The sequence below is a fragment of the Opisthorchis viverrini genome, assembly GCF_000715545.1.
Source record: "Opisthorchis viverrini unplaced genomic scaffold opera_v5_303, whole genome shotgun sequence".
Taxonomy (NCBI): Eukaryota; Metazoa; Platyhelminthes; class Trematoda; order Opisthorchiida; family Opisthorchiidae; genus Opisthorchis; species Opisthorchis viverrini.
In genome coordinates, this window is record NW_008751963.1 from 33,876 (window position 1) to 44,093 (window position 10,218).

A 10,218-nucleotide genomic window follows, 5' to 3' on the forward strand; every position below is an offset into this window, starting at 1 on the left:
ATCAATTTGGTTTTCACGAGAGACTCAACTGAATCTCTCGTTTATGATATTCTACAACTGAATGTGCTGCACACAGGTCGTCTTATGTTTCATTTGGCACGATATTCGAGATATCGCAGTATATTTTCATAAAGGAAACTACTCACAAGATTGCTGACAACTCTTCGACAGCCCACGACCGGTTTTGCCCTTCTTGGGGCTGATCAGTTACGCGACAACATCAGTCCGATTTGGGTTCAAGTGGAATATAATTTTGACGGAAACTCGGGGGCTGCACCTACCTGATGAGCTCCAAGAAGGGCGAAACCGGTCGTGGGCTGTCGAGTTTCCAGCAACCTTGTGAGTAGTTTATTGTAGGAAAATAATCTGTCTCGAATATCCAGCCAACTGAAACATGAGGTGGCCTTTGTGCAGCACATTCAGTTAAAGAACGCATAAACGAGAGATTCACTTGAGTCTCCCGTGAAAATCGAATTAGTGTGCAAATAACCATACTTGTCGAAAATCCAATGTCTTCGGATAAGAAACTATCTTATCTCCTGCTTTGTGCTTTTCGATTCACATTTAAGATTCTCCAGGGATAGAGTGGTTGGTGGAAAAACATCTTGAGGTCGATGATCGGCGAGTGTCATTCCACAAAGGGCAATTTAGAGAAAAAATAGAGTAGTTTGGGGTGGTGATTCTGGTGAGGTTTCTACAAGGCCTTTACCTTTCACTTTCTTCATTGGCTTTGAATCTTTGAAATTATATATCGGCTTTAACTACTTTCAAAAAATGTAGATTTGCCGACACATGTAGGGAAATATTTACTATTCTCAGGNTCAGGATAGACATCAGTGGCAACCTGCTTTCATGGAACTTTCCTTCATAAATGTGGTAAATCGAGGAGTAAACAGATTGAATCCGTAAAAGCCATTGTGTGACTGAGCGTTGTCTGCCAAGGTTGCCAAAAGTTGACACACGAGTAAAAAGTATACCAGGTCCAGTACATGGATTCTCTTAGGACCTTCTCACCCAGCGCACGCAAGGGGTGAAAATGGCTCTTCGGGGAAGTTGGTCTGCTAGAATTCAAAGCGCTTGATCCGGGCAGTGGGATCTACAGAGTCCATCAGCCCCTCTGTTGAACGTGAGCACAAACCCCTAAAAAAATCCACTTTCTATTACTGTTTTTGTGAGATGACTCGACAACATACTGTTTCAATCACTTAGAGATTGTGACATCTGCTTTGTGCCACAATGTTTCAGGCTCAAGTCTTGACATTCAACCTGCAATGGCTGGACTTCACAAATGTCGCAGGTCGGAAAAGACCAGCCTAGACTTCGTTTTTCAAGTACAGCTCAACATTCACCATTCTGCTCAAGAAAGGCGAATCCCAAACCAGACAAGCTTTCTCATCGCTTGGCCGATTAGAAAGTGCTTAGTTCGTGAATATCTCGTCCATATTCACGAAACTACAGTCTCCGTCCGCCTCAGTCGAAAGTCGATTTGAAGTGTACTTTGTCAAGAAGCTTGAAGACAAAATTTTTCTTGTGCTCAATATTGAACGTAAAAGACAGTTAGTGAGTCTTACGTTGTATGGCAAATGAGGACAGACGACGTGACATAAAATACTCGTCCACCTAACTGAGATAAGTGCTTCGGCATTGTGCATACCTTGAAGCAGTGTCCCTTCACCAGTACTGTGAAGCCGGGCATCATTTAACTCGAATCCGATACACTGAATGTTTGCATTCCAAAATATTTGGGGCAGTGAAGCGTGTTCCTGAGCCCATGAAAGAAAGACTGTACAAACAGTATACAGAAAATGGGAGCGCTATCTGCTGACCAATCGAGGAAAACCAGCTACTGGCACAATCATCGTCCAGGAATGAATGGTAAAGGCAGCTGATGAACTGTCATAAACAGGCTAACTAATGCCAAAATAAAATCCAGTTTGTACCCATAAATGGACACGAACACCATGTTCCATAAATAATTGACAAGACCAAAATATTCCAGTTGAATTGAAATCTCGATTAGCTTAAAATGTATGGTGTTTTCCCGTGAGATCCACTACGAACCTGGTGATTTGCAAGAGGTAACATTCAAGGGACAGAACCGGTGAAGAGGCAAAGAAGATCGTGGGGGTACAAGTTGCACTGTAATTGTCTTTGTTAGTTGACAGTTGATGAAGGAAGGAATAATTAGGTTTCAGTAGGATACATGAAATACTCTGTGGAAAGTCGTGGTCAAACTAGAGTCGTGACTTTGTTTTGTATTCGACATTCGCAAAAACTTGGTGGAATACATTTGGATGAATCTTTTATTTCTTGGCGAACCTAATTCTACTCCGTATTTTCAATCATCATAATCATAATCATCCTCATGAACATCATCATCGTCATCAGCATCATTTAAAGCAGCTCCTGAAAAGGATTATTCTGATCTTCATCATTTAGTTTAGCTTAATTCGATGGCTCAGTCCTAAAAATATTCAGCCATCACCTTTCCAAACACAAACTGATCAGGAGGATCAGTGGTACATATTTTTTGACCGGCAATTAATGTGGAAGCAAATCTCTCTGTCAAATTTACAATCTGATGGTACAAACCCTTTTCTTCCCACAAGGCGATCTGTTGTGTGAATCGACATGAACATCTTATTTGAAGAGGTGTGTTCTAGCTGCGAGATTTTAACGTCTCAAAGCGACACAGACAATTGAGGATAAACAGCAAGGATGTGACATAAAGACGGGATTCGAATGACGTTTCGTACTACAGAGAGGCGGACTTGTTCTCTCTCTGTGAAAAAATCGTTCAGCTGTAGCATCCTTTCGGTGCCTAACTGCTATGCAACAAGCAGGAGGCGTGAGGGCCAGGATATGTCAGGTTGCCCAAGCCTAGACAGGGGAAATCAAGATACAGAGGTCGGGTTCGAACCATGGACCTTTCGGCCGGAAAATTCGCGCTCTAACCACCGAGTCAACTCTCTAACTGATGGTGCCTAAATTACACTAACTGAAAACAGTCACGTTAGGGGATGTTTGCTGTAGACTATGTCGAAATTACCTTCGCCCGGCTATCAGAGTTGAAACAAAATAATAGCTCATGGTCGACTGCACATAAAGATTCGAATTACTAATTTTCACGATATGGCGTCCAGAAGTGAAGTGCTTTGGTATGTTGCCTAAAATCTTGAAACACTGGGAATTCGCAAACTTTAACTCATCGGTGGTACCCAGAACCTTGATGAGAGATGGATGCTTCTGATTGGCAGAGAAGTTTCTACTGTCTGACGATCAATGAAACCGAAGGCAGATTTCTTCTCAGGAAAAATTGCCGGTGTCACTGAGATCACTGACATTGTTTTCCACTTATTAAATGTATTAAAATTTAAATAAAGTAATCGGCTCCAAGTGACACAAGTCACTCTTTTCAAAGAGTGACGAAAGCTATCAAGGATACACTGAAATTAACACTTTCAGAATAGCTTGGATGCTGTGAAATTGCTTCTGTCATTTATAAAACAAATCAATCCTGGATAAAGGCAAATTTGTTACTATTAGTGATTTGAACAAATTTTCACGCACTACAGACAGACGAACTGTGTTACATAATCCTGGAACATCAGTTATTCCTTTGCAACTATCCAATAGCTTAATCATTGTCGTTCGTGATGTCTCAGAGCAAAAACGCAAACGAGAAGCTAATTCCATCTCCCGTGTAACCCTGCTGTCTACCACGCCACCATCTTTCCGTTCCGTTTTTTTGGTTTCGTATGAGAATCGGTTATTCGCTATTCAAATTTCAACTCTTTGAAATCCACTTGAAATCCACTGCAAAATAAATGAATGTTGAGTTTCTTGAGAGAAAAAAACGATCAGGATTCAGCGAAACATAGGTGGTGGGTGAGATAAGGAATGAAAATTCACATTGATATTGAAAAAAAGACCACTTTCGCCTATGCACGTCACCAGTGTTTGTGGATATGTGATGATGTTGTGTGCTCTTGTTTTAATGGATTAGACTATGGAAAACCAGAAATAAGTAGTATTATACCTCAAGCAGTAAACCAAAAAATATAGACCAAATGTTTACGCTAGACCGACCCTCCAGTGCCGGAAATATGCTTTAATAATCAAGAAGTTAGATAGGTCAGTACTTGAAAAACTTTGAACTTTCATAGAAGACCGTTCCACTATGAACGAACCCCTCGGCTTTCTGTAATACATGCATTGACTGAAATGCCAAAGTAGCGTGGCTATTTTTTATAGCGAGGGTTATTTGAGTGCTTCCGTCGCTGCACGGTGAGAAGAGCTCCGTAAAAGGCTCAACTCTTGCACGTGATCAAACAAGCCTTTTACATTTGTAGTGAAAAACGCTTGGTTTTGGTTCAAGGATGCAAACCAAGGTTAGTTGGCTAATTAACTGTGTTTAAAAGGTGCTGTAACTCCAGCGCTAGAATCATTGTACAAAATGATGGGACCGGGCATTTTTTGTTGAAAGCGTTGCACTATCTTATACTAGTCCCACAGAGTATCTTAAATATGCAGGGTCCGCGTCAAGAGCAATTAACTTGTCGATAAAGTGGACACTGCAAGTGCCGCAAGGTAAGCATCTCTGAAGAAAAATACAAGTTCTTGAATGGCCAAAATTGTCACAGTTGTAATTGGTTGTGCAAGTAATCCTGACATTCTGACAACCAAATAGGAGCTATTTTATCATTAGATCGATCCAATCTTACCCAAACAACCCAGATTAAAGTGAAAAACAGTCATCAGAGATCACTTGGAAAAGGACCAAAATTAGAGTGTTCGGATGTGATCTTTGATCGCAACTTAACATTACGATGGTATCGAGCAAAGGCAGGGCGGAACTCGCCAAGGTTCGGTGGGTTGTGTCACGTGAGGAGGTCGCTTGGTAGGTCAAGATAGTCAGAATAAACAACTGTACAGTCTAGATAACCGCGATGAAGGGAAAATCCGCCAGAAGCAGGAGAAAAGTGATTAGTAATAAAGTAAACTTGATCAGAGTTCCAAAAACGACCTGGAATGCTTGAATGAATGCAGTTAGAATGCCTGGTGAACCAAGCTGATGAGGCGTTTATCACACTGCCTGTGGACAAAAAAAGAGTGGAAAATCGACGTACACCTACATCCTGAGCGATGTACATTTCTGCTTATACTGCGACATATGAAAGTTTAAAGTAACCGGACAACCTACATCGCTGGTGTCTAGAAGGTTTCTAACGGTCACTATAAGGCAAGCACAGCATGAAATTATTAAATTCAACCTGGACACAGAAAAGAATACAATTCGAGAATCGTGTGTATGTGATTATTTTGTGTCTAGCTGACTGATATGTTCAACTTAAGTGTAAGCAGCTAAAAATGTTCGAAGTGAAACTGGATGGAGATTTGTTTACTGAAAATACATGGATGCTTGAAGACAACTGAAAATTCAACCGACTATTTTACCACAAGATGGTAGAATTCAGAGACGGTAATTTTTTTTAAAAAAGGCCTAAAATCAGACCTCTACACGTGGGTCAGCTTCAGAAGACAAAATAAATATGCTATCCTTCTGAGTTAACATTTTGGGCGTAATAAAGGTACTCCGAAGTGCAAACAACCTTGCGATTAGACCATACAACTACAGCTCACCTGGTGGACCACCGCATCAGGCTGCTAAGTCCAGTTACCGAAAAGCCAAACAGGAATAAACTGTTGAACAGACCGACACATCCGTACATTGCGGGAAAGTTGAGACCAAATGATTCACAGATCGTGTAGACGACTGAAGAATGGAAAGTAAAAGTGCGTTCGGAATGCGCCGTGGCACACTAATATGAAAATGCACTCTTTTACGTGGAACACGTACTAAGAATTCGTAAATGGGTGTGTATTAGACTGGTTTTAATCTCTGAAACCTTATGTATGTGCCTAATGTATAATTTGTGGTATTTTTCTAATTAATTGGATGCTTTGAAGCTCATACTGGTAGTCATTTCTATTTAGCTACTACAGAGGTAGACAGTAAAATCTTTTGTTTATTCAATCAACAGTGGGATGCACAGAGATGGCCAGTTTATCTCATTACACGGGAATGTGTCCTTTGGTTTTCCTGTTTGAGATCACCGATAAAAATAAACAGCTGTATTCTGCGGCACCGAATAAAACCAAAGGATTTTAAAGCTGTAACGCCGTTGAAATCCATTTTGACAGGTGTGCAGCAGCAAAGGTCTAAGTAGCAGAAAGTCACATTTACACCACAGTTACAATTTTTGGTAACCTACGTCGATATATACTCTGGGGGTATAGAAGGCAAAGAGCACCGGGTCAAATTGGCTTAGTAGAAAACTCACGTATATTTTGCAAGAAACATTACTTCTGTATGACTAAATAATCAGAATGCTTAAATAAAAAATCACTCTTGAAAAGTTTCACTAGGATAATTGCACTTCATCCTCAGTATCTTTAAAAGAAAGTACATAGTAAAACTGTTTGGACTGACTTTGAAAGTCGCTCCACTGGCAGTTGGCTTTTAGACAATATTGTTTATTTGGAAGTACGGAACTTCCCACATTTGGTCAGAATCTTTGTGATCACCCTAGTAACATTATATCTGTATTCGTGGTTCTGGTTTTCAACAGGAAGATCCTGTCTCCGGGGTTGAATCTGCCCAGTTCCTTTAAAGGAAGTGAATGTTAGCTAGAAATCAAGTAACGTCCAAGCCGTCACTTAGGAAGAGAATGACAAATATCCTTTCAACTAGATAGGTTTCATTGATTGATCCACGGGAAGAACAGTATATTCAACGTATACTGTGGTCCGATAAGGATTGGTGATTCAACACTGATGGCCCCACGGTAAGCGCACTTGTTCAGCTAATTATTTTGACCCAAAGATGGCATGAGTGCACTCGTGTGACTGTGGACGAGTAACCGATAGATTCTGTTGCATCATTTGATGATGATTAAGCGGTAGCTACCCCCAGGTAAACGAAACACGTTACATCACTTTTGAAAGTTTGCTGCACTTGGCGCTGCGAAGCTGTTCGAAAATATATGTTATTCACAGGGTTTCTCTATAATCAAATGGGACACGAATTCGCTCCAGACTATCTGGTTAGTCCCAATTTTGTCGTTGCTAAATTTTTGGGCCCTTCCGTGATCCTATAAGGTTCTGTCTCGCTACTCCTTCGGTGAACACTGTCGTAAGAAATCGTTGTGCCGACTGACACTCATCGATTGATTCGTATGCAAATATTGTCCTGTTTTGTTCAGGCTAGTAAATGCTTAACTACAAACACTTTTTGGCCTCAAACTTAGTTCTGTATTTGGAATTCTGATTCACCCACAACCCGGTTGACAGGAAAAGGATTGAGGCAGTGATTCTCAAGTTCTGGTCTTTTTAGCAATTCTTTAACCATTGGGCGATTTACTTCTTGACCGAATACGTTTGGACGAACTGTCCTCGGAGCAAATGACCTGACCGATGCATGAAAAATCATTCAACTGTAGCACGCTTCCGGTGCCTAGCTGCGGTGCCACACGAAGGAGACACGAGGGCTGGGATACTGCCAGGTCGCCCAAGCCTAGACAGGGGAAGTCGAGAGGCAGAGGTCGGGTTCGAATCACGAACCTTCCGGTGAGTAAATTCGCACTCTAACCAATCGGTCCATCTCGCCCCGACAGACGCATAGTATTGAAGGGTGTTATTCAATCGCAACTCACATTGTTTTAACCTACTTCCCTAATCTATTAAACAAAAATTCATTCCGTGACAAATCAGTCTTTTATTATCCGATGCTCCGTGGCAAAGTTACTTTTTTAACTTGACCACTACATTTGCTAAATCCTTTGAAAACCTAAAAAAATTTCCCGTCATGGCAATTATCCCTTTTTAGCTCAGGCTGATTGAGAGGCTATCCGGTCAGACATTACACACAACTCTCTGAAACGGTCACTCTAATTTTTGATGCCAGTTAATTCCATTATTCCAATCTCTTAGTTTTCTCATGATAAAGTCTAATTCCGCTGGACCGACGTGAATTTACGGCGATAGTGGGCACACCGCTGTCCACTGTTGGCTTCATCACGTGTTAAGCGTGTCAATATTCGGTAATTCAATGAAGATCGAGCGTTGATTGTATTTGGTTGGCCATAAGCAAACGGTGAGCAGTGGTACTTATCGCAGGAATGTAATTATTTTAAGTTGCCCACGAATAACGATTGCAGCCCACCCGCACCTTTACGTGCGGATAGGACGAAAGAGAACAGCGCAAACACCTTTTTAAATCGGACTGTTTCCTCTATCACTTTCAACCACCAGATTTGGCCAAGTCGCATTTAGTAAAGCTGGTTGGAAAAATTTTGCCTATGAAAAACTGAAGTTCGTGAGTTATCCTGCTTTGTTACCTACAGCAAGCCACCAGGTCACACTGGAAAGGCCACACCGGTATCATACTCGAACAGCCACCACGCTAAACCATGCTGAAGTCAACGCTTGCTTCATGTTGTAATAAAATAGAGGCAGGAATTCTAATGTCCCATTAGAGCTTGCAAGATAGCTCGATGTGGGGCTGAGAGTTTCAAAAATAAAAGTAAAACAGTCCACCCAGATAAAAATTCCCCGATGAATTAATTCCATCTCACCCAATGAGAAGCTAATCGCAATTACTGTTTAAATAGTGAAAGAATGAGAAAGAATTACAACGACCAGAAAGTCTGACTTGGAATTAGCCGGTTGATTCCGAAACCAAAACCAAGCATCTTTTTGCGAGGTGGTTTCACACTATGCAGATTTACATTCTGATAGGTTTTGCAAACAAACGAAGCCCGTCAAACGTGTTCAAACTCACTTTTGATGTACAGAGCGAGCGGTGCAGTTGAGAGTAACACAATTAACGGTTGTCCACCAAAAAACCCGTTGCACAACCCACCGATCGTTTGAGAGATAATCATCTGTGTGACATCTAAAATAAATAGAATGGATGAATATTCTCTGCACTAAATGAAGCTTTTACTCTGTTGCGTTGCTTTGCCGCTTTTCACATGGACAAAAGAACAGAAGAAATGCTTTGTACGCAAACCGGACTGATGACTCACCAACAATGGAAAGTTATCTCAAGTGTGTCAGTTGTAGCAGAAAATAATTGCCAAATGGCAAAACAAATTTTAGGGTTGATCGCACTAGGATGCGAAACGTAGGTCTAACCAAAGTTATCTAGAATAAGTGCGTTTAGAGAAAAACCGCGTTATTGTTTTTCAGGGACTCGTGAATTGTAGCGCTATAAACTTGACTTATGTCTTGATTATTATCAATTTTTTCAACCAGTTTACCGCCAGACAATGTGATTTTATTGATCCACAGGATACATTGATCCCACAGACAGTTTGGTTGAAATTAAGGACTGAAGCAACTGGACTTCAGGGTGAACCGGGTTCATAAGAGATCACCCCCGAAAAATGCCTCTTACCACTAATGGGCACCCCTGTTTCTTCTTCCAGCTAGTAACTTCAGAAACCAACAACACTCTCTGGGAAGAACCATGGTAATCCTAAATCAGGTAGGTTTCAAAATAAGGAATCACAGCACGTATAACATCTAAAATGTTCCAAACCCGACTGACCATTCTAAAAGACAGCATCAAGCCCACACCACAAAACGTATCATGTCGCATGGGTACTTCCGTGCACTGTAGTGACCAGCATTATCTTCTGATAGATGCATTCTTTTTGCCGTTTGAAGTGAGACTCGGCAGTCATACTAGACCAGTTTGTCGTAAACCGCTTGCGTACTGTTTGATGAAATTGTCGAGCAGCCTCTCCTTTCACCGTAAAGTTAAAAGATAACCGAGTTATATTCAAACTTCTACTAGAGTTCGATTGCACACCCAGTACTTCGGTTCATCGCGGTTTGTTGATTAGGATCTACTGCATCAAAAATAGTAGTTTACTTTACGAAAATATACTGCAAAATCTCGAGTATCGTGCCAACTGAATTAGAATATCAGAGAGATCCAGTTGAGTCTCTTGTGAAAACCGAATTGACTTGCAAATTAGTGTATTTCTCGAAAACAGTCCGATTTGGGTTGGGTTAGAACATAAGGATGACGGAAACTCGGGGACTGCGTCCAAACTGATGAGCCTTAATTTGAGCGAAACAGATCGTGGGCTGTCGAAGAGTTTTCAGCAACCTTGTGATGGGTTTCCTTTATGAAAATAAACCAAGCAG

At 41.2% G+C, this 10,218-nt stretch overlaps 1 protein-coding gene across 1 annotated transcript in view; it reads right to left on the bottom strand.

Annotated features, from left to right (window-relative positions):
- T265_14956 (hypothetical protein) overlaps window positions 1-10,218 on the bottom strand; it is a gene marked incomplete at both ends in the record, with an annotated part of 24,922 nt that overhangs the window by 12,736 nt on the left and 1,968 nt on the right. Inside the window, 4 exons of the mRNA XM_009175987.1 lie at window positions 5,644-5,776; window positions 7,424-7,576; window positions 8,843-8,956; window positions 9,956-10,111. Coding sequence (XP_009174251.1) covers window positions 5,644-5,776; window positions 7,424-7,576; window positions 8,843-8,956; window positions 9,956-10,111 — 556 coding nt within the window. The remainder of the gene's footprint in view (window positions 1-5,643; window positions 5,777-7,423; window positions 7,577-8,842; window positions 8,957-9,955; window positions 10,112-10,218) is intronic.